A 26,365-nucleotide genomic window follows, 5' to 3' on the forward strand; every position below is an offset into this window, starting at 1 on the left:
TGGTTTTGAATAAGTCTTTTTTAATTTGTTGGATATAGAGCAAGATTCAGGATATACAGTTTAATTAAATTTACGGTTTTTTAAAGTTGAGTTTTAAATGGTTTTTTGAGACCCTTCATTTATATAAACAGAAAAATGTTTAAAAAAAGGTATTCGATTGCTTTTATTGACGTCACTTTTACTGCAACATCGAGTTCTTCGATTGCAGTTGAATTACATTAAATTTGAGTTTCAAATTTTTTGAGACGCTTTGCTTATACAGAAAAATTTTGAAAAGAGAGTATTTTATGCTTTATCAATTGTTTAATATTGATCTGTATATTGTAAGCTTTTAATACATTTTTTTTCTAATAATTAGAATACCTCTTTGGTCTATTGGATTTTTGAGAACCTTTGCTTAAACAGTAAAATGATGAAAGCAGTCTATTCCGTTTGTTGTGTGATGGTTTCTGTAAAATATATTTTATATTAAAATACTTTTATTTTATTTTTTTGAACCCTTAATTAAAAATGTTCTTTGGGATTTTCGAGACCCTTAAAAATGTTTAAAAAAAAGGGTTTAATCGGTTATTTTATGTGATTATTGCTGCCTAAAACAGATTTTCTCTAAATGTTTTATATTGATTCTTATGTTGAAAAGTTTGCATTAATTTTTTCCGTTAGTTAAAATACAAGTATTTTGGACACTTAATTAAAAAGGGTCTATTACATTTTTTAGAACTTTTACTTAAATAAACGCATAAGAATCAATATAAAACATTCAGAGAACAACTAATCAATAATAATAGAAAAATTAAAAAAAGTCTATTCAGGTTTTTTGTGTGATTATTTCTGCCTAAAATAGTTTGTCTTTATTTTATTTTTTTTCTTCATTAAAAAAGGGTCTATTAAGATTATTTCTGCATAAAGTAATTTTAATTTACTTTAATTTTCTTTTATTAAGCGGGTTTTATTTAGAAACATTTTAACGAATTTTCTTCAGTTAATTTTAAGACAATTTAGTTATATTATCAAATCAAGTTTTTGGCAATCTCAAAAAGTTGCAAGTCGCTTATTTTACAGGGTATCCTTAAGTCATCAAGTTCCCATGTCCACTTTGGCGGTCTCTTTGCTTTCATGGTCTTCACTCTCCATTCTCCACCCCGTGCCGTGTTTGTATATTAACGCATGAAAAGTTAATTTTCTTTGGCATAATTTTAGGCGCTCTCGCCGCTTCGACAATGCAACATTTTATAAAAAAAAAAACAACCAAAATTCGGGCCACTTTCCCCCCTCCACCTCGACCTCTTGTGCGTGAGAGTGTGTGCGTTTTTTTTTTATTTATGTTTTTTGTTGTTGCTTTTATTATTATTTTATTACAGTTGCCTCGTTGGCTTATGTATATTTCATATTTTATGTTGATTCGCTTTCGAACGAAAGAGACGCAACAGCAACACCACTAAACGGTTTGCTTTCTGCGTTGGTGTGTGTGTGTGTGTGTCTGTGTTGTGGTGTGTGTAAAGTTGGCATAGTTTTTGAGGTTTCTCGTTTTGCTTGAATGTATGCAGCACACTTGTGGCTCATGTTGTATTAATATAATCACTTTGGGGATTTTGTGGCTAAAACAGCAGCAACAGCAACAACAACAACAATTGTTTCGGCCCACACACGCACACACACACATACACACACACACTCTCGCACACACACACAATGCCACTGACATGTTAAACAGATATTAAACTATGACTATGAGGGTTAGTTTCACTTGGGTTTTAGTAGTTTTCTCTCCCTCCCTCTCTTTCTCTCCCTCTCTCTCTCACACTCTTTCTTGCTCTCTCTCTCTTTCACTCTTCATTGTCCTTGTCGCTGCTGCTGTTTGGACAGTTTTGCTGGCCGCTCCTTGATTATGACAGCTACATGTCGTATTTTGAATATTTCATGTTGCTTCTCTCCTCTCTCTCCCTCTTCTTTCACTCACTCTGTTCCCATTACCCTAAAAGCCTCAACAGTTGTGTCTCAAGAATTTGTCGCATGCAATCGCACACAGACACACACACACACCCACACACACACGCACATTAAATGATGATGATGTTAATTCCAATTGGAATGACAAATCTTCTAATCATGCTGTGACTTTGTCGTTTGACTCGCACATTTCAATTATATGCGAGGCTCGACACTTCATTTTCCTCTATGTACACTCTTCTAAATGCATTTATGCCCTGTATACCAATTATAAAGTTTAGTATACTTTTAGCCATTTTTGTGCATTTGCATATTTTAGCCATTTTTAGTATATACGAGTGCACAAGTTATACATTTTGGTATATTTTAGTATTTTTCAGCGTATACCAGCATACCAACTATACATTTCAGTATGTTTTAGTAACTTCAGTATATACCCGTATATAAATTATATAGTTTGACATATTTAGTATTTTTCAGTATATACCAGTATACTAATTCTACATTTCAGTATATTTTAGTAACTTTTCAGTATATACCCGTATATCAATTATATATTTAGGCATATTTAGTAATTTCTTAGTCTATACCAGTATACTAATTATACATTTTGGCATATTTTAGCCATTTTTCTGGATGTGCCAATGCACAAAGTATAAATTTTGGTATATTTTAATAGTAGTTCAGTACAAATTAGTATAACAATTATACATATTCGTATATTTTTAAAGTTTCCCAGAGAATACCAGTATATCAATTATATCTTTTGGCACATTTTAGTAATTTTTTTGTATATACCAGTATACCAACTATACATTTTAGTATATTTTTATAGTAATTTTCAATATATACCACCAATTATATATGTTGGTATATTTTTAGTAATGTTTCAGTATATACCAGTATATCAATTATTCATTTTCGTACATATTTAGTAACTTTTCAGTATATTAATATCGCAATTTAATTGCTTTATTTGACAGTCTTTTATTTCTCTCCCTCTTTTTAAAATGTTATTTATTTTTGGCCAACTTAACAACTTGTAGATTTTAGTGCGCAATTTTGCTTGATTTCCGACATGGATTAGACAAAAAGTGTCTTATTTATGGTAATAAAATAATTTGTAAACATTTTTCAGACTTGCATAACTCATTTCCCGTTTAATAGTTTCTTATTTCCATTTTTTATATTCAGCTTAGATTTATTTTTACCATTTTACCAGCTACATATTCTGAAGATTTCTTAAAATTATCTACAATATTTGGAGCCAAATTTAACGTTTAAAATGAATTTATAACATTGGAATTACTTTCGATATTTAAATAAGAAATTAATAATTACTCTTCCACAAAAATAATGACATAGCATTTTACCTTTTTTAGAAAACAGAAAGTTATAAAAATCGGTAAACACAGAATAAAATTGTATAAATTTTTGGTTATATTTTAAAATGTTTTGCCATAAATTGTAAACATATTTAAAAAATTTAGAATTGTTTATTTGAAATTTTAAAGTAATCAGTCTAATTTTTATTTATGATTCTCTGAGTTCTTTCTGAGCCTCAACAAGCACTTTCAGTTTTAAATCTTAACTTAACTGACTCTTTTAATTGAAGCACTTTGTAAATATTTTGTAAACTAACTGACATATCAAGAGCGTTGCACGTGATGAAGAGTTGTAACTGTGCATGCGAATATACATATATGTATATAGTATATTTTTGTTTAAAGAACAACTTTTGAAGGCTTGGCAGTAGCTTAGTTTGTGACTTTTGAAACCTCTTAAGATTAAGTCTTATCTATAATGCACTCGGCTCACACTCTTTTGTCCCCCCTCCTGGCTTATGTCAGTCGTAGTCAGTTATTCAGTCCGCATTCCCATTCCAACTGCAAATGCTCTTCAGCTGTCGTTGTCGTTGCTGTTATGCCCACTGAGCATGATGTAGATGGGTATTATAAATTTGTGTTGTTCAAAATAAAATTGCCTGACAATCTGATATATTTTATAGTATATGGTATATTCGCAGTGCATGGATATACTTAAAATACATGTTGGTATGTCTTGGCACTTTTTTCATTATATTTCGTTGGTATATTTTAACGACTAACAGGTAATACTGACCTGTTTTGTCAGTTATGCTCTATACCATATATACATTTTGGTATATTTTCGGTATATAAATGTGTGATTTTAATTGGATTGGTTGACAATTTTATATATTTTGTATATTTCATAGTTCTCTCTCTCTCTCTCTCTCTCTCTCTCTTTGTATATTTTTAATGGTGCAGTATATCGACATACTAAATATACGTTTTGGTATATTTTAGTATTTTTCCAGTATAGTTGACAATCCTATACATTTTGTATCATTTATAGTTGTCTCTTTGTTTATATTTTGCATGTAGCAGTATAACAATATACTAAATATACATTTTGGTATTTATTGTCTTTTTTTCGCTATATTTATTTGGTATATTTTAACGATAGTTACTGGCATGTTCTGTCAGGTATGTCCTGAACAACAAATATATATTTTGGTATATTTTCTGATAATATACGTTTTGGTATATTCTTTAGTATTTATACAACATACCTTGATTGATAATTCATTTTGTATATTTTACATTTTTTTTGATTTGACATTTCATGTAGTAGTATATTAATATATCAAATATACATTTTGGTATATTTGGTACATTAATGTTGGATTTTAATTGCTTTGGTTGACAGTCTTCTATTTTGTATCTTTTATATTTGTGTTTTTTTTTATATTTTGAATGTGTCAGTATATAAATATACTAAATATATATATCGGAATATTTTCAGTATTTATTCAGTATATTGGTGTTGGATTTTAATTGCTTTGGTTGACAATCCTTTAAATTTTTAACTTTATTTTATGTAGAAGTATGGCAATATACCAAATATACATTTTGGCATATTTCAGTATTTTTGTTGGTATATTAATTTGTTATATTTGAAAAAGAATACAGTATCTCACAGTCGAGCACACTCAACAGTAGCTTTGTTAGTTGTTTTGGCCCGTTTTGTTGCCATCATTTCGTCATGTTAATTTGGCGTGGCTTATGGCTTTTGAGGCGGCAGCTGCAGCTCCGCCCACATTCCAAGAGCAACATTCGCGGTCCTCTTGGTCGCAACACTTTAGGCCGTGGCCAAAAATAACACGAGCACAGTGTGAGGGTGAGCGTGAAAGTGGAAGAGAGAGAGAGAGAGAGAGGCCAAGAGGTGGCCATCAAAAAGTGTAGCATACATTTGTGCGTCGCTTATGTAACGCAGCTCGCTGCCTTGACATTCACAGTGTCCCTGTGCCAGCATGCGTGTGTGTGTGTGTATGTGTGCGGTGTGTGTGTGTTGTGTAAGCATCGTTACGTGCACACACATAAAACGCGCCGCCTAATGTTGGCATCATTAGCCACCAGGCAGCAGTTGAGTTCAGTTCAGTTGAGTTCGGTTGAGTTCAGTTGAGTTGAGTTGAGTTCAGAGCTCGCTTCTCTCCACCTGCGACACACACACACACACACACACATGTTCCTTATCTATCACACACATACAGCGTGTCTGCTCCTTTTCACCTTTTTTTTTTTCTTTTGGCTTGCTTGAAGATCTGACCGATCTCTCACAGCTTGTGGCCCCCGTCGTAATGCTAATGCTGATGACATCGCACATTGCACTCGGCATCTTGTCGTAATCTAGTGCAGGCTGCTGCTGATGACAAAACGAGGATAATAGCTAGACACACACACACACCGCACATACACACACACACACACTCTGTGACAGAGTGAGAACATTCTGTTGACTAATGATTTACAAAATACAAGCCTCCAGCTGTGCCGTCGCCATTGCCCGTCACATGCACTGTGAAAGGCGCCTTTGTTTGCCTCAAACGTTCTGTAACAGTTTTCTTTTCTGCCTTCTTCCTTTCTGCTCTCCACATTATAGTATTTCTTTTTCACTCTCTGCTCTGTGCTCTGTTGATACCCTGCAACACAAGGGAGTAGTTGGCATTTGAGTTAGTAAATTAATACATAAATTTCATTTATAATCATTGAACTTCAATTAAAAAACTTTCTTAATTCAAACTCTCACATTCAAATACAATACTAAAATAGTTTGCTTAAAACTGAAATTCATTTCTGCTATTTTCAATCTTCGGTTTCTCCCAACTTTTATCAAATCTTCAGCAAATAATGTGAAGCTCTTTCAACTTCGAGACCTTCTGCTACTTTCATCTTCCTTTTCTCCTTACTTTTGCAAAAAAGAGATATTCAACTCCAAGAATTTCTGCTGTTTTCAAATTTCTTTTTTCTCTATCTTACTCTAACATCAAAACTTCAGCAAATAAAGTAAATTTTGAACTTCAAGAATTGGACAACTAATACAATATGACTGCAGCTAACATGTAATTTGGATGTATGCAGTATATTGGGAAGTATACAGTATATATGAAAGTATATGGTAGTACCAAATATACTATATACTTTTATATATACTGTATACTACCATATACATATATAATATGCTTTTAAATATACTGTAACATATTGTCTATATATTGGTATACAGTATATTTAAAACTATATAGTATATTTGGTAGTATTCCATATATTTCGAAGTATATAGTATCTATGAAAGTATATTAGGAATTATGCAGTATATTTCAAAGTATAATGTATATTTGAAAATATACAGTATATATGGCAGTATATGGTATATTTGGAATATTAAAAAGTATGTAATATATTTGGTAGTATACAGTATATTTGGAAATATATAGTATATATGAAAGTATAAAGAATATATAAAATTTTATAGAATATATGGCATATTTGGAAGTATATAGTATATTTGAAGGTAAATAGTGTATATGGAAGTATATGGTATATTTGGAAGAATACAGTATCCTTAAAAGTATACAGTATATTTAAAAGTATATAGTATTTTTTGTGGTATACAGTATATTTGGAAGTATATAGTATATATAAAAGTACAAAGTAAAGTGGAAGCTTATAATATATAAGGAAGTACATAATATATACTATGCAGTATATGGTATATTTAGAAGTATTCAGTATATTTGAAAGTTTATAGTATATTTTCCAGTATAGAGTATTTATGGAATTTTATAGTATATTTTTTATTAATTAGTTAAAAAAAATAATACAGTTGTTAGTTAAAGGGTAACCACAAGTCTGTTAAATTGTGCTGCTTGTTGTGTCTCTGAATCTTTGTCTGTTGCTGCTGTTGGCGTGTGTTTTTTTTGTTTTTTTTGGCTCGCTTCTCGCACTGTTTTTGAACAGTTTTGGCCCACTTGGTCGACGTGCTTGATGCCTTTATCTCGATATGAGGCCAATTATTGGCAAGCACCGGCGTCTAATCGAGCCGATCAATGTCCTGGCAGCGCCTCTTTAATTAGCCGCCTGCCTACCGACCGCTTACACAACATCCTCCCACACACACAAACACACACACACACAGAAACACACACAAGTGCAATCAAATCATATCGCATTGATGCGAAACATTGACGGCAGATGGAAATGGCAATGGAAATGGAAATGGAAATGTAAATGGAAATGGAGATGGAGACGAGTGCTCAGCAGAGTCTATCGCATTATTTACACAATTCAAGTCAAGTGGCGACGATGGAGGCATCATTCATACGCAGCGTTGGCCCGCTAAAGCCAAGAGCCAACAATTGCCGATGCTGATGCTGACGGTGACGATGAAGGGGTTGCCAGGGGTTTGCATAAATATGCGTGTGCCATTTATAAATGGATACGTTATGCGAGGAGCGAGAAGTGAGAGAAAGAGAGAGAGAGAGTGAGAGAGAGAGAGGCGAGAAGCGAGGACGCTTAAGAGGATGGCGCCAAGCTCACAAGGCCCAAAATTGTGCGCAATTAATTATTTGTCATTGGTTGACGCCGTCTACTCTCTCTCTCTCTCTTTCTCTCGCCTCTTTATGTGTGTGTGTGTGTGTATTTGTGTGTGTGCTTAAGCAGGCGAATAACGTGCAAAGTTCCCTGAATGCCATTTTCGGTTCGTCTACGAAACTTATTATCACATCACTGTTTAAAGCCCAAACTTGGTCCTGGACTTGGACTTGGCTCAGTCAAGTGCCCGACAATTAACTGAGGACGTTTTTATTAATGAATGCAAAACCCCCAAAACGCTTCAACTTTCTCTTTCTCTCTCTCTCAATCTGTCTCTATCTTTTTGGATAACTCTGTCAGCGAAAGTTTAGCATAGAAATTCAACTGTATCTTAAATTGTTTCTTGACAAACTTGAAACTATGACAGTGAATAAATGTTTCGCTTCCACTTTGTTGCAAGGTGAATGAAATTTTAGAGAAGAGAATTTTAATATTTTACCTAAAATAGTTATTCACAAGTCCAATTAATTTTAAAATAATTCAACTAAAATAGTTAAAGAGTGTTCCACGATATTTTTACAACTGTTTCATTATTGCCAGCGTTCCGCAGGGTATTCAACTGTTTCATTCCGTTCCGTTCCGATGCTTTAAGATGCCAAAAATAGCCTAATAAATAGATGAAGTGTTCCAAGAAATTTCCAACTGTTTCATTATTCCGCGTAATATTTAACTGATTTAATTTCACTGTTTCATTAGCATATGCTTCGCTTCCATTCCATTCCGTTGCTTTACATATTTCAAGATGACCAATTAATTGTAAAATAGTTCAACTAAAATAATTAAATAGTTTTCAACTATATTTTTACAACTATTTTATTATTGCCAGCGTTCCTCAGGAAATTCAACTGATTCATTTCTACTGTTCCATATGCGCATGTTTCGCTTCCAATCCGTTCCGTTGCTTTACATATTTCAAGATGACAAAAATGGGCCCGATTAATTGTAAAATAGTTCAACTAAAATAGTTAAATAGTGTTCCAAGATATTCAGCAAGTGTTTCATTATTGTCAGCGTTCCTCAGGATATTCAATGTCCTCGTCCAGAGTTCGCTTTGCGAAGCAAACAAACACAGGAATTCAGCATTGGCACTTGAAATGATTTCCGGGACGCTCATTAACTTTTAGCACGTCCAAATTTGATTCTATTTATTCAAAAATTCGTTGCTCTTCTCGCTGTGTTTATGCTCAAAGTACAAACAAACGAAAAAAAAAATACACAAATAATAAGGAAGCGAATAGAGCTGGAAAAGAAACAAGTTGAAGAAATAAGTGAAATGCAAAAACAAAACAGAAACAGTGAAGACAAAAAAAAGGCAGTCATCATTTAACTTGTTTTCTCTCTCATTTCATTTCATTTCATTTTCGTTCCATTTCGTTTTTCGGCTGCTTTGAAAGTTTGTGTTTCTGTTTCTGTCTTTTTTTTGCGGGATTTTGCGGCACCGTGGAAATGTGTCTTGATACGCAATTAAATTCACGCAATTTTCACAGCGTGGTCAGTGAACAGACAAAGCTTCAACTTTAAACAGAACCCACACAAAAAAAGAACTGCCCTTTATTCCCCTCCGACTCCGACTCGCCAAACTCAAACCCAAAAAAAAAACAAGACCCAATTTGAAGCCTGTAATTTGAAGCGCTTAACCTTTTGACGGCACCTAAAAACACCCAAGCAAAACAAAACAAAAAGAAAGCAAAAACAAAAAACAAAAAAAAAAACGAAAAACAAAACATCTTTTGTGTATACAGATAGATATATTTATATATGTATATATATATATATGTGTGTGTGTGTGTTTGTGTGTATAATCTGGTTGCCTGGGCAATTTCTTAAGCTTTCAATTTTGGGCAGAAAACAAATACATCAGCACTTCATCAAAATAATAAACAAGTACGTAATTAATGTTGTCTATGGGGATTACGGGGCAAGGGGGGGCAAAGAACAAAAGAGACGCACAAGAATATGGATAAATATTTACAAGAGCCGAGAGAGAGAGAAATGTTAAATACTTACAATCGTCAAAAATTAATGATAGAACACAAAACTTTTGTTTGTTTGTGTGTTTGGAATGCGCATTTCTATTTGCCTACACAGCAAAAAAAAAATGTATAAAATCATCTTAGTACTAAGAATATTGGTCTCAAAAGTGCGTCAAGAACATGAAAATTCAAATGCTAGAAAACACATCTTAATCATCAAGAACATTTATTATAAGACCCAAGTTTTTATTAATGAAAATAAATCCTATAGTTGTATGACTAAAAATCTTATTTCAAGACAACAAAATTTGATTTATTTTATAGTTTTTACATTCTTTTTACCTACCATTTTAAGCGCTGTTAACAAGATAAGCAACATTTTGAACGTGCGAAGAAGTAAGTTCTACAAATTTTAGAGTGACCATTTTTCGTAGCCTTTATGAGCCTAAATTTGGCATGGAAATGGTAAAAAACAAAGATTTATGGGCACATCGCTTGAACATTTGCTTATTAAATATTAAAAGCAATTATTAAATTATTTAAACAAATGAAATCGCATTTATTGCCTATTTGCCCATTTTAAAATTTCATATTTCATATTAAATTTCATTTTAAAGAGAAATACTTCACGAGATTAATATAATATTATGGAATCGCAAGACTAAATATGAAATTTTAAAGTTTAAATTGTAGTATTTCTCTTCACTATAAATTGCCTCAGACGCTTTCTTTTCCAAATATATTTTTTTAAATTATCCATTTTGACTCTTCTCTTTACTTTAAATGCTTGTCTACTTTTTCGTATGTGGAACTATCTGGAAGTCTAGAATTTTTATTCTTAATTGAATATTTTCTTTTTAAATAATTTTTAAATTATCCATCTTGATGCTTTGTCGATATGAGAGCAGAATAATAGGTTGTTTATATTTGTCTAGAAGTCTAGAATTTTTGGTCTTATATTGAAAATTTGAACTTTTGTCGACTAATGTTTGACTTAGTTATAGAAATTTGTTCTTAATGTTATCTTATTTCAAGACAAATGTTCTTAATTTTAGAATTTGGTCTTTGTTTTCTTTTAGTGTAGTAGTTCTTGATAAATATATTTACTATATATTGTAGTGCGTGTATATTAATTGATTTGCTGGCGCTTATCTTTCGTTTTTGATGATAATGATGATGATGATGATGACCCAGAAGTATGCAATAAATTTATGAAAATTACTTGTGGACTGCCACGATTTAACACGCGATCGATGCGATAGCAAAAGCAACAGCAAAAGCAAGTGCAAGCATATAAATCTAGAGAGCTTAACGAAGCCAGTTTCTCCAGCCAGCTTATCTCTCTCTCATATCGATTGACAGACAATTGAGCAGCCAATTAATCGAGATCTGGCGATACGAACTCAACTCAGAACTGAGAACATAACTGAAACTGAAACTGAAATGTATCTCTCTCGTTATCTGTAGCACGTATTTATCTATCCCGAGCACTACATAATCAGATATATCCGTTGTTCGTTGTTCGTTGCTCGTTGCTCGTTCTCTTTCTCTTTCTCGTTGTTCCCTCTGGCGTCCACTAATTAACGGTACATACGTTAATATATCAACATGAAACGACCTCGAGGCTTTTGTTTGGCTTTTGTCGGCGCCGTTTGGCGCCCTCTTTCCCTCCCCTCTCTCTCTCTCTCTCTCTAATCTCCCTCCTCTTCCTCTTCGACAAGCGCCTAAAATGCTGTTAGATAAATATTTGCCATAAAAATGATTTTGGTTTTCGCCTTCTTTCTTTGTGATTTTCATAGCCTGTTGCCCAATTGTTGCTATTATTATTGTTGTTGTTGCTGCTGTTGTTGTTGTGGTTGTTTGCGATTGCTTGAAATATTCATAAACCTGAAATGCGCATTCTTTTGTGGTTGGGGGCTTTTATTGTTTATAAACAAATAATGGACAGCTAATAAATAAATCAAATTAAATTTGTTCGTTCTCTGCAATTCACACACACACACAATTCGATTGAGTTCCGCAAAGTGTTGCCAACGCATTTCATTTCCAATGATTATCAATTTATGTTGATTGCCAAGATCAAAGACACGCACACAAAAGCTGATTGCTATGGCACACTGCGTTCGTCAGCAAATGCAGCTTGCAAACTGCGTGGCTAAGCTATCGACACTGTTATCGATAAATGTGTTATCGGAATGTAAGCTATAGTAATAAATAATACAAAATTGTAATAAATATTTCATCAAATATCGTCAACTAAGTTAATTTTGTGGTAAAAAAAGCCAACAAAAAAAATAAACCGTAAACTAAAAAAATATTGCAACTAATCGATAAATAATAAAAATTTACCCATAATAATACAAATGTATAATAAATAAATATAAATAATAAATACTAACTTATTATAATAATATTTTATAATAGAAAAGTTGCACAATAAATACCTCAGGTTAAAATATAATTATTGAAATGAATTGATATAGTAAAAGTAAAATGAAACAAATAAATATTTATTTCTATATCATAAACAAACATAATAATATTATATAATTTAAAAGAAACCTATAAAATAGAAAATTCATACTAATAAAATGAAAATTCAATATATAAAATAATACCTGAAATCAATTGCGAAAACTTCGAAGATGCAAACGAAATGCAATTCAAATAGCATGTAGTTATCTTTTTTTCAATCATTCGCATTATTTTGTAGAACTTAAATGATTTAATCAAATACAAAGGAGCTGTTAGGATTACCCAAAGTTCGCACAAGTTTTGATGTCAGCTCCGCTCTCGATTCCGCTCGATGACGACATTTTTGGCATGTTTACACTGTCGCTGTGTTATGTGTGTTTGCACGTGTTGCGTCATATTTTTGGGGCGTGTTTACGCAGCGATATGTCTGATCGTGTCACGACATGCGTGCATCTCTAATTGTTGTTGCTGTTGTTGTTACATTGTATGGCGTGCAAATAAATCAAAATTCAAATAGCACACACGAGAGAATTGTATGCAAAAATAAATCATTATCTAATTGCCGACTAACTAAGCAACAACCATAATGCCGCAATAATAATAATATGAATACGAATAAGAATAAGAATTAGAATAATAATGAGCGACAGAGAAGCAGAAAAATGTCCGCACGTGTAACGGGGAAATTTTTGTGTGTTTACAACACGGCACCAAAAGAAGCATGGGAAGCGTGGGCAGCTTCAACGAAGGCAACGTCGCCCCCCTGGAATGCGCCATTCACAAAAGCAGAATAGAGACAGAGGCAGAGGCAGAGACAGAGAAAAGTACTATATATATACTATAAATAGCGATCCGCACAAATAACTCAACACTGACAATTGCAACTGAATTCCAAGAACAATTCCAAATCACTTGCAAAAGCAACAAGAAAAGCAAATCCAACCAACGATAAAAGACTGTGTGACAAAAACGGGGAAAGTATGGAAAAGAGGGAAAGCTAGGGGGAAAAGCTTTCATACACAATGCGTGCGCAATTATAAATTTATGAATTCCTTAGAATCGTTGATGTCTTTAGAAACTAATGCGATAATTCTAAAAACAAACGAGTTGAGTTCTCGTTGCATTCCTTTTTTTTTGTGCAACATACAAATCCGATTAAATTGAGATTAAAGATATGGAATTTAAATAGGAAATCTTAAACCTAACTAAATATAAATATAAATTTTTAAATTCCTTAGAATCGTTGAAGTCGTTACAAACTAACTAATTCCAAAAACAAACGAGTTGAGTTCTCGTTGCATTCCTTTTTTTTGCGTAACATACAAATTAGATTAAAAATATTTTATCTAAAAAGAAAACCTTCAAACTAACTTATCGATAATACGTTCTAATTTATTTCTAAGTATTGATTACATTGCTAATGATTTGAGTGATGAGTCCAATGATGTGCACCAGTATTTGTTTCACTTTGTCGATATTTCCCATTGCGATCAGCCTGTTGTTAACGATTGCATCGATATAATCCTGGCAAGTTCGCAGATTTGCGCTCCAATTTATCACGTCCTGGCTATCGAGCATACGAATGAATTTCTCTGGATTCCAACATCCGGATTGAATGCTGGAAAAACTGATATTACGGCTACAGCTCCATAATGGACATTCGGGCAGCGAGTGCGAAATTTGCGATTGATTCGGCAACTGAATTTGTGACAGCCTTTCAGCTAAATGTTGCAACTCACCTTGCAGCCGCTCCATACCTTGTAGCGACAGCAGAAGGTTTGTTAAAGACACCAATTGATTGAGAAACACGTTCTCATCTCCGTTCTCGTTGTTGAACTCGTTGTTTTCGCTCTCGTTGTTATCGTTTATTGCGTTATTATCGTTGTCCTCAGACTGTCTGCAGCTCGCCATCTCATTGTTGTCGCTGAGCTCATTGGTATTGTTTATCGAGTTACTATCGATGTTATCGCTCATCGCGTTGCTCTCGTTATCAGCGTTGAACTCGAGGTTTTCGCTATCGTTGTTAGTTGTTGTTACGCTATTATCATTATTCTCCGACTGATTGTTGTTCTCGTTCTCGTTTTCGATGTTATCGATTATCAAGTTACTATCGCAGTTCTCGTTGTTATCGATGATCTCGTTGTTTTTGATGAACTCACTATTATTGTTGTTCTCGGACTGCATGTTGCTCTTGATCTTGTTATCGATGCTCTCGTTGTTATCTTTTGTCGAGTTACTTGCGCTGTTCTCGTTGTTATCGCTTGTCACATTATTCTCGTTGCTATCGTTTAACTCGTTGTCCTCTGACTGTTTGTTGCTCTTGTTATCGTTTAACAAGTTACAATCGTTGTTCATTTTCTCTTTATCGTCCGTCAAGTTCCTTTGGTTGTTAACGTTGAACTCGTTGTCATCTGACTGCTTGTTTTTCTCGTTCTTAATCTTATCACTGTTTTCGTTGTTATCGTTTATCCCATTGCTTCCATTCCTTTCGTTATTATCATGGTCCTCTAACTGCTTGATGTTTTCGTTCTCGTTGTTATCGCTGTTCTTGATCTCTTTCTCGTTCATCTGATTCCTCCCGTTGTTATCGTTGAACTCGTTGGTGCCTGCCTGCTTCTTGTTCTCGTTCTCGTTGTCATGATTTATCATATTAATCACGTTGCTATCATTGAATTCGTTGTCCTCTGCCTGTTTATTGTTCTGACTGTTGTACTTGTAGTTAAAATTCATGGTTAAAAGAAATGTGTAAAATTTATCAAAATATAAATTTTCTATTTTACAAAATATATCAAAATGTTTGTAGAGAAAAACTTTGATTTATAGAGAATATAAAAATGTACTTTTGCGAAATGAAATACTAAAGAAGACTGTGTGTGCTGTGAAGGTTAAAGCAATGGGAACTTGAACGAATTCCCAGAGTATAGATTTCTAATTGGTGACTTGGATAATTTGATTAAATGACAGCTGAGCTCATTTCACAAAATACAAAGAGGAGAGGAGCTGCTCGCCATGGTCATTCCTCGATTGCATTTCTGCAGCGATGCCGTCACTCCAGGTGAAGGTTATAGTTGCTTCTCTCCTCTCCTCCCTCCTCTCTCTTTATCTGTAGTGTTCCTCCTGCATGTTTAATTAATTGCAATTCGCAATTGAACTGCACTCTATATTGGGCTAATTTATGGCATTGGCACCAATCGGATCTGTTTTTATCGAAGCTTGCTTGTTGTTTTAGGATTAGACGGGAACAGCTTTGATGATTGCGATGCCATCAGCGATTAGACCGAGAGAGAGTGAGCAAATGTGTAAACTGCAAACAGCTGCAATCCAATTAGCTCACAGAGACAGAGAGAGATAGAAGATAGAGGGAGAGAGAGAGAGATGGCAACCTGTGCCATCAGTATTAAGTATACGCAAAGTGCAACGACAAACAGGATTACAGCAAACGTATTGCAATCACATGACATCCGATATTGTGCTCAAGGTTGCAACTTAATAACAGATAATGAGAGTGGGATAATTAAGTCATTGCACAAAAATATACCAAAGATGTGTTTCTCATTATTTTGGATTTTAAATGTATGAAGAAACTTATTAAACTGACATATTATTTATTTTCTTTTTCTTTTTTCACTTTATTCATTTTATTTTACATTATTCCGTTTATTTTATTAATTTTTTACGACATTTTATTAACTTATTGCCCAAAAATTTACCAAAGATATGTTTCTCATTATTTTGGGTTTCAATACTCAAGAAAGTTATGAAGCTAACTAATTATTTTATTATGTTGTCTTTTCTTTATTTACTTTGTTCATTTTATTTTATATTATTATATTATTCCATTTATATTATTCATTTTTTTATGACATTTTATTTACTTGTTGAACAAATAGTTACCAAGGATATGTTTCTCATTATTTTGGCTTTCAATAGTCAAGAATCTGAATGATTATTTTATTTTTTTCTTTTATTTACTTTATTCATTTGATTTATTACATGTTATTTACTTCATTTGTTTTATTAATTTGTATGTAGTTTTTTTTTCTCTACTTTTATTTACAATCTGTTAAATTTCAATGACTCGTAAAAATTTCAATGTAACCAATACAATTTCAAGTGATTTTCAACTACTCATGTTACTGTTAGTAATTCTATTTTAAGGCGATATCTCTCCACATTTTCCGACCTTAAATTATAGTGAGAATTTCAAGGGCATTCCAATGCAAAAACCTTATAAAATGAATGCATTTTAAAACGAATTGTTCACCACAAACAGAGCAGAATACAATTGCATTCACAGTGGGCTTAAAATTTAATAATCAACTGGTTTAGTTTGCAAATCCCCCAAGTGGAGCTATCAAAGAGCGTAAAATTATTCAACAGCTGCTTCAAAAATAGAATATTAAGAGAGCGAAAGAGAGAGAGAGAGAGAGAGAGAGAGAGAAAGGAAAGGAGAACGCAATACAACTTGCAACTTTGCAAGTTTCAAGAGGATTTTGGTGAAACGCGTTGCCTTCATTATCCGAACAGTATTATAATTAATCCCAGACACATGCAGAACTGTAAGAAAGGGAGAGACGAAGAGAGAGAGAGAGAGAGAAAGCGTGGGAGAGATGCACGAGTTTCATTTCAATTTATACTCGCACACACACATACATACATATATACAATTATATTATTTTAATTTCATTTTAGTTGTATTTCGTAGTTTGTACATTTCGAAGAAAAACCCGCAAATCCGTAACACGAGCCACGAGCCAAAGTGCGAAATGCGAAATGTGAAATGCGAAAGCGCCGAAAAGCAGGCAACAACAACAACAACAACGATAACAACAAAAAGCTGGCGAAAAAAGCTTGACAAAAAGTTGCCAGTGCAAAAAGTTTTAATGCGAAGCACGCGTTTCCTCAATGCACCTCTCTCTCCCTATCTCTCTCTCTCTCTTTTCTCTCCCTCTCTCTCTTACCCTTCCTTTACCTTATTATGCATAAAACCCCTTTTTGGTTGGGTTGCATTACACAAAATAATGTTGTTGCTATCCTCAATGCAAATACTTTAACGGATATATTTTATTCAATATTTTAGCTAATTATTTGATCGATCTGCTTTAAGAATTTTCCTCCATTAGAAATTACAAACAACCAAAGAATAATACTTTGAACTTTAACTCAAATTGAGGATCTCTCACTTTTATCTTCCATTTTCTTTATTAGTATTTTCATTAATATTACATTATTAAGTCTAATAATTGAATTTAATGTCCCATAACTTATTATTAGTTAGTATTTTATGCTCTTTTTAGGATAGATTTATTTTTGACTTTTTTTGTACACTTTTCCATGAGTGTTAACTTTTGAACTTGAGTTTTTATTCAGAGTTTGCAGCAACTGCTTTATTTTTATTGGTTTATCATAGACTTCTTTCTATTCATTTACAAAGTTTTCTTGAGTTTCTTTATTGACAGTTTTCTTCTCTAATATCACATTTTGATCAAGTCTTAGCTGCTTTTGCTGACTATCTAGTATATTTTGTGGTCTATGGTATATTTTGAATAGTATACAATATCGATATACCAAAAAATAGACTTTGGTTTATCATTGCGGTATAGTTTTGTTATATTATCAATAAATCAAAAATTGTCTTTGGTATATTTTTAAGCAGTATATTTTTGGTCTTTATCGATACACCAAAAATAGCTTTTGTGGTATATTTTTTGGTATATTATGCCAAAAATAGCTTTTGGTATATTTCTTGAAATCTTCTGATATATTCTTGGATGGATATTATGGATAAACCAAAAATAGCCTTTCGTATATTTCCTTAAAAATATTTGTTTAATGTTATTGATAAAACGAAATATGTCTTTAGTATATTTTTTACTGTATATTTTTGGCATATTATGAATAAACTAAAAATACCTATTGGTATAATTTTGTGGTTTATTATTGATATATTATGGATATACCAAAATAAACCTTTGGTATATTTGTTGCTGTATATTTTTGATATATTATCGATAAACCGAAAATAACCTTTGGTATATTTTTGTGCAGTATTTTTCATGTATTGCAACTTCTTCTGCAATGTATATTTCTCATACAGGATATCTGCTAGTCTTGTATATTTCTCTCTTTAGCAATATTCGTAATTGTATTGTATTGTCAGAAGCCAGCATAATTTAATTTAACGCACTTTTAAGCGCATTAATTACACACAGAGAGAAAGAGAGAGAGAAAGAAAGAAAGAGATGCAATGAAAATTTTCCATTTTCAATGTTGTATTTTGCATGAATTTAATTGGATAATAACATGAAATGCATTGACAAAATAAAATGAAATTGCATTACGTTTGTCGGATATTGTTAACCTTACACCCGATTCCGATTCTCGCTCCTCTCTTCCGCACCGCCCCGCCCCCCGCAACGATTAGTGAGCAATGAAAGAGAAATGTAACGCACACAATAAATTGTAAAAAGCGGTGGAGGAGGGAAGAGGGGAAAAATGTATTGCTGTTTATTGTGAATCTCGTTTCTCTCTTGACTTTTGCTCGTTGCCTTGACGTGGGCAAAAAAGCGGGACGGAGGAGGGGCAACAACGGGTTGGCAGCTTAACGCATTGTGTTAACAGAGGAGGAGGGGAAGAAAGAGGAGGCAGCAGTTGACACACAATGCCACAGAGCATCATCATCAGTGGCCATGACGCTGCAACATTATGTTGCTGCCGCTGCTGTTGCTGTTGCTGCCCCCTTGACACGACACCTTGGATGGAGCAAATGTTACCTTTAAGCGGTCTTGAGCCGCTTACAATAACAGTGGCTCATAATGTGGCCAGCGCCTAATGGCAAGGCTTTCGCTCAAGGACATTCTCTCGCACCCTTTCTCTTTCGCTGGCGTAAATTTGCTGTCCTAATTGCTGGTTGTCCGCCAGCAGGATGCATGGCGTGGCATGCAACAGACACACACACACACAGAGAGAGAAGCAACAGCCAACAGCCAACTGCCAACAGCTGGCTGTGTGACGCAATGACACCGTGTGGCAAGCGAAATGCGAGTAGAAAACCCTTTGCTGTTGCTCTTGCTGCTGCTGCTGGTGCAGCTGATAATTAGTGCAACACACAGATTGGGCCATTTATCTTCATGGCTGCTGTTGCTGCTGGCGCAAAAGTCCTTCAACCGCATGATTCCCTCAAAAGCTTTAAAATTATATGTATATACAGTATATAAATATACTGCAAATACTTTTCTCTACCAACTTGAATTTAAACACAAAAAAGCTTCAGTCGAATTTGATTGCGGTAAAATTCTTAAAATATACCGAATATACTAAAATGTACTGAATGCTATGTATATATTCGGTATATACATAGATATATTATTAAAATATACCATAAAGTACAAAATATACCACGTTAATATACCGAAAAAATACTAACATATACCAAAGGCTATATTGGGTATATGGTTATACTACTATGTTTAACATATACCAGAGAACAAAAAATATACCAGATTGTCAACCAAAGATTATACCGAAAAAATACTAGTATATACCAAAGGCTATATTTGGTACATTATTATATTTAAAACATACCATACAGTACAAAATACACCAGATTGTCAACCAAAAAACATACAGAGAATAATACTCAAATATATTACAATAAAAAAAAAAAGATCAATCTAAAATATACCAAAAGCTATACGTATATATTTGGTATATGGATATACTACTATATTTAAAATATACCATATAGTACATATATTTTGTATTTTAATATTTTTTTTTCGGTATAAAATATATTAAAATTAGTATATGTATTTTAATGTATTGTAGTATGTTTTCGGTATATTCTTTATTCTATATCTATAGCTCTATATCTTTGAGATGTCGTCTTGACTTTTGACTTAGAGGCTCAGAGTCCTTCTTCCATACAATGACTGAAGTTCAGTTAAACCTTTGCAACACAAATTCTACGAACTAACTTCCTTATAAACAAAATACCATAAATTAAAATTTTGTTGAATTATAATCAAATTTCAATTCAATTTATATTTCATCTAACTATTGTACTTAGTATTTAACTTTTATTGAATTCAATTTATGATTTATTTATATTTTCATGTGCATTTGCTTTGCATTTCCTCAATTTCTTTTATATAAATTTACCTTGTTTTTCTTTTTTTGCTATTTATTTCTCTTGATATGTTTTGACAGCTTTGATTTGAACTGTTCAGGAAAACAAAGATTGCAAACAGAATATATCCGGCAAAGTTTTACTATCGAAATGCAATGTTAGGAAATGTTTTTCTTTCTGACTGTTTAATTATCTTTCAATAGTTCTGTAAAACTTTTCATATATTGTGTGCGAGTTTTTATTTCATCTCTTGTTTAATTATCTTTCAATAGTTCAGTCAAAGTTTTCATATATTTTTGTACTCTTATTGCATCTCTTGTTTAACTATTCCTCAATAGTTTAACACAAGTTTTTACATACAAATATTTGTGATGCGTGTTATTATTTAATCTATATGGGTTTAATGAATCGACACGCAACTAGGCGCATCAATCTTAATCTCAATTGATAACATCAATTCAATCATTCATTTCTGTGTGAGTGTGAGTCACAAGCCTTAATTGCGTTGACGTTGGTGTAAGTGGGCAGCACTGTTGTGGCAAGTGGACAGCGCTGTTTATAGAACCGATCACCTTGATCTATATTTGCCTACTCGTTGCTCTCCTGACACTTTCTCGCTCTCGCTCTCTCTCTCTTTCTCGCTCTCTATTTATGCAACTTAACCTAGTTTTGTGTCTTTTTTTATAGTCGCCCACACTTTTCCCCTTTGCCCTTTTTGTGTGTACTCCGTTGGCTCGTTGTTGGCAGCGTTGATTGGCTGCAGTTTATCTGACCCGCCCAACAAATTCATCGACTGTGAATCCATTCATTTGCCCCTAATATCCATCATTCTGTCACTGGACTTTGTCCTTCAGTCGCCTTCTCTTGCTTCTCTCGCTTCAGCTCGAGTCACTTTGTTCGTCCTTCGTCCTTGCGCTGCATGTGAGCGAGTGAATGTGTATGTGTATGTGTGTGTGTGTGTGTGTGTGTGTGTGTGTGTGTGTGTGTGTGTGTGTGTGTGTGTGTGTGTGTATATTTCTATAACAAAAAATCAATTCAATTAAAAGCTCATTAAATATAATTGTGCACAGCACAAATCGATATAAAGTCTATTTAGACCTGACTCACACAAAACTCCAGCGTTTGTACTGCAAAACGGCTTCTTTCTCTTTCTCCTTCTTTTCTTTCCTCCTTCTTCTCTTTTTTTTACGACCGTAACGAAATTATCGAGAAATTAGTATAAATGCTTTATGCCTTGCTACCCAACCAATAACCCCAGCTCCTTTTTCTTCCCCCACATCAGCTGAACAGCTGAACACCCGACCACAAAACCCAGCAACCATTCTGAATCCCCGAGCAGGCCTCAAGCGTTACCCAAACCCTTGTCAAACGAAGTAAACCAAAAAAACGGAATACAAAAAACCCAAAAGAAAACTTTTTGGCGCTGACTTTTTCACGACCCGTTCACTTTTGCAAAAAGTCTATTAGCATTCTGTCTGGCAATACAAATTAGAATTAGTAGAATAAGTTTATTATATTTACATAAAAGTAAATGGGTCTCGACCAGCCTAAACTTGACTATGAGCTTGCTTTTTATTAATATTATTATCTATTTTTGGTAATACAAGATTTTAAAGGTTATTTGCTGAAAGTTCTAAGAAATTATTTATAGAATACGAAATTTCATAGAATACGTTTTATTATTTTAAAATATGTAAAAATTAACGGGTCTTCAGCAGCCAAAACTTAATTTGTGATTCTCTGCTTACTTTCTTATTATCATTATTTTTATTAGCTTTGACGGGCAATACAAGATTTTCAGCGTTCTATATAGTAAGAAAATGTTCATGAAATTTCGATTTTTTTTTAGAACACGTTTTATTATTTTGCAGCAAAAGTGAACGGGTCTCAAGCAGTAAAAACTTGATTGCAACTTTCTGCTTACTTAATTCTTATTATTATTATTATTAGTTGTGTCTGGCAATACAAGATTTTTAACGTCTTACCTAAGAGTTCTCTATAGTAAGAAATTATTTTTATATTTGCTTAAATTCCATAGAATACTTTTTATTATTAGCAGTCAAAACTTAGCTGTGACTCTCTGCTTACTTGTATATTATCATTATTATTAGCTTTGTCTGACAATACAAGACTTTTAGAGTATAGTAAGCAATCATTTATGCATTTCCGAAATTTCGTAGAACACGTTTTATTATTTTTACATATAAACGAACGGGTCTCGAGCGGTCAAAACTTGACTACGACTCTCTGCTAACTTGTTTATTATCATTATTATTATTTCGTTTTCGCTTTCGTGTTCGTTTTTGTTTTGTTTTTATTTTTCGCTCTGGTCGCATGCTTATTGTCATATATTTAATATTCACAATTACAGCAAGAACGAGAACGAGAACGTTGAATTTTTTCCCCTTCGCCATGATGATGTATTGTTTTGATACGGAGATTAGGAAGATGCGCAGCTTGGCGAATTCTTTGCCTTCTTCTTCTGTTTTTTTTTTTTTTGTGTTGTCGAGGTGGAATATGGGTTTTCTTGTTGTTTTTTGAAAGGGAACAAGGTGCTAAAAATAAACCGCCTGCTACGTGCCATCGACTAAATCACAGAGAGACAGTTGCTCAGCGCCTCGGCTCGTCATCATCATCATCGAACAGAAACAGGAACAGAAACAGGAGCAGGCAGCTTTCTCGCAGGGTCGAGACCCTGAATTTGCCAAACCCAGTCCCTGATATATACACACACATACATATATATATCGTATATATATAAAGTATGTGAGCCATTTTGCTGTTGTTGCCCTTCTGCTTTCGCTTTCCGTTTGCTTTTCCTTTAGGGGTCTCTCTCTCTCTCTCTCTCTCTCTCTCTCTTGCTTTCTGTGTGTCTGTTTTGTTTTGTTTTGTTGGTTTTCGTTTAACTTCTTTTGACAGTTGCTGACAGTTTTGTTTGAAGGATACGCTGACTGTGCCAACTGCCTGGCACAGCACTTTGATTTTGTTAGAACGCCCCCTTCCCACCCCGACAGTGGGCGTGTCTCCGTGTCCGTCTCCGTCGGAGTATCTGTTGCGTGCCTGCACGGAATATGCGTGACAAAATGCCGCTGGCTTTGTTAAGGCAACTGAGAACAGACAGGAAATGAGGCCAGGCCAACAGGCCACCAGCCAACAGTCAGCAGTCACCAGGCGTGGCATCTGCTTGAAAAACAGCAGCGCACTGGTTTTGGGAGGCTGCCTCAAATCTCAAACTGTTCTGCAAATGTCGATCGTGGTTAATGCGAGACACATGAAAGACAATAGCTAATTGGATTCTTCAATTTGTAGTATCTTGTTCTTATAGTCTCTGAGATAATGCCAATAAGAATGACGGACGGACAGGCAGACGGATGCAGGCTTGGTTTTGGGAGGCTACCTCAAATCTCAAACTGTGTTGCAAATGTCGATCGTGGTTAATGCGAGACACATGAAAGATAAAAGCTAATTGGCGGCTTTAATTTGTAGTCTCTTGTTCTTATAGTCTCTGAGATAATCCCAAGAATAACGATAAACGGACTGGCAGACGGATGCAGGCTTACACCTCGACTTGGCTCTTAACTCTAATTAAACACAATTTTGCTGTTGGTAGAATATTTTAAGCGTCGATTTTGGCCAATTTTAGTATTCTTTCGGTATATTAATTTGGGTTGCTTGAGCGATAATGCCGCTTACAGCTTTCCAACTTTAATTGCTTTTTTTGGCCAGCTGGTATATTTGGTATATTTAGTATGTTTTAAGTGTAGCGGTATTTCAATATACCAAATATAGCATTTGTTTTAGCCGTTTTCGTGTTGTAATATGATATATTTTTAATGTATATCAATATACCAAATATAGCATTTGTGTTAACCGTTTTTGTTTTGTAATATGATATATTTTTAATGCATATCAATATACCAAATACAGTATTCGGTATGTTTTCAGTATTTTTTACACTGTAAAATATTTTGAATATAGTTGTATATCCATATACCGAACATAGCATTTGCTTTCATTGCTTTTGACTGGCAACCTGATATATTTTGCACTCTTTAGTATATTTTGGTATATTTCAGTATTTTTCGCACGGTGACATAATTAGCATGTTTAAATGTAGTATCTCAATATACAAAATATAGAATTTGGTATATTTTCAGTATTTTTATGTAGTATTCTAACGATAACTCAAATCAGGAAATTATAGCATTTGGTTTAGTTGCGTTTTTTTTTTTGGAAATCAGATATATTTTGATGTATATATTTCGAATATAATACTATATTAATATACTAAATATAACATTATATTTATTTTCATTTACTATAGTATTTATAAAGCAAATGCAAATCAAAAAAGCACTTGAGTTAAATACTAAATTCTTCAATCTTGTCTGCTATATTAAAGGCTAAGCTATCAATTTAACCTCTACCATATAGTTTTTTTTTTCTTGCTCAATATTAAGTATACGCAAAACTCGTTCGAATTGATAAAGATATCGACTAAAAATTAAGGCGAACAAGAAGTGTGCGCAATAAATTGTACAGCAAGCACACACACACACACATATATACCAATACACTCGCACACTTTTGCAGCTGTTGCCGTTGCGGCAAATTTCTTGGGGTAGCTCTGATGCCGTTTGCTGTTAATATTTTTATTTGATTTATTTGTTGTTGTTGTTAGCTTGCTGCCTGCCTTTTCTCTACTGCTTCGCTGCTGCTTTCTTTCATTTGTTGTTGTTTGCAAATTTAATAATAAAGCACACTCTGAGTGCAAATGTACGCGAGTGTGTGTGTGTGTGTGTGTGCTTACTTTAATTTCATGAGAAATTTCATTCGCCAGCCAGAAAGTATGCAATCATTTTGCGAACTTTGACATTTTGCGCAGCAGCCAGCAAGGAACGCAACGCAATGGACACGGCCAAAGGAGTGAACGAAAAAACAAAAGAGCGAGAGAGAGAGAGAGTGAGAGAGATAGATTGTGTGGCAACACCCACCCTTATGTGCACTGGCAACTTGATAAGTCATTTGGCATATTTTCTGCGTTCATTTCGCAAGTGCAGCTGCAGCATGCGTTTTTCTCTTTCCATCTCTCTTTTGTTGTCCCATTCGGTATTGCTAGCTTTGATTGATGCGTCGCTGGGTCGACTGATTGACTTCTCAGCTGATTGACGAAGCTGATTAGCAGTTGTAGGCAGACGTAGTTCGATTGAAAAGCCGCAGAGTGTCATCTCAGACTGATTGACTGATCAACCGATTCGGCTGCTGATTGATTGACTAGCTGATTGAGCGCCTCCCAATTTCAATTCGATTTGCACTCGTTTGTCCTTGTTCGATTGAGAAGCCACGCTGCACGCCTCAGACTGATTGACCGACTCGACTGCTGATTGATTGACTAACTGATTGAAGGCCATTTGTCATTGATGAATGCCTCAATTTCAATTCGTATTGCACTTGTTTTGCCTAGTTCCATTTAAGAACCAGGCTGCAGGCCTTAGAGTGACTGACTGATTGACCGATTTGACTGCTGATTGATTGACCAGCTGATTGACCGCTTTTTGACAGCGCTGTTACATTGATGAACGTCTCAGATTCAATTTGTTTTGCACTTATTTCGCTTTGTTCCACTAAAAAGTCGCGCTGCAGTCTCATCAACTGATTGACTGATTGACCGACTCGGCTACCGATTGATTGCCTGTCAGATTGACCGTCTCTTGAATGCCTAAATTTCAATTCGTTTTGCACTCGTTTCGCCTTCGCAACAAGGTCAAGCAGTCAGACAATCAGTCAGTCAATCTGTCAGTCAGTCAATGAAGCTACCCTTCATTCCTTTCTTTCTGCTGTTGCTGTTGCTGCTGCGTGTCGTGGCAAAGTCTCTTTTATTACCT

General features: G+C 34.1%; 2 protein-coding genes across 7 annotated transcripts in view; one reads left to right on the forward strand and one right to left on the reverse strand.

Annotated features, from left to right (window-relative positions):
- Positions 1–26,365, forward strand: part of LOC117572755 (1-phosphatidylinositol 4,5-bisphosphate phosphodiesterase) — a 76,281-nt gene that overhangs the window by 16,426 nt on the left and 33,490 nt on the right. The gene's annotated exons all lie outside the window — the stretch shown is intronic.
- Positions 13,751–15,082, reverse strand: LOC117566239 (putative uncharacterized protein DDB_G0286901). Its single transcript, XM_052004584.1, has one exon. It carries the CDS (start codon positions 15,080–15,082, stop codon positions 13,751–13,753), a length of 1,332 nt encoding a protein of 443 aa, XP_051860544.1.

Source organism: Drosophila albomicans, chromosome X (assembly GCF_009650485.2).
Source record: "Drosophila albomicans strain 15112-1751.03 chromosome X, ASM965048v2, whole genome shotgun sequence".
Lineage (NCBI taxonomy): Eukaryota > Metazoa > Arthropoda > Insecta > Diptera > Drosophilidae > Drosophila > Drosophila albomicans.

Coding starts and splice junctions, on each gene's coding strand:
- LOC117566239 (XM_052004584.1), bottom strand. CDS start 15,082: ATGAATTTTAACTACAAGTACAACAGTCAGAACAATAAACAGGCAGAG.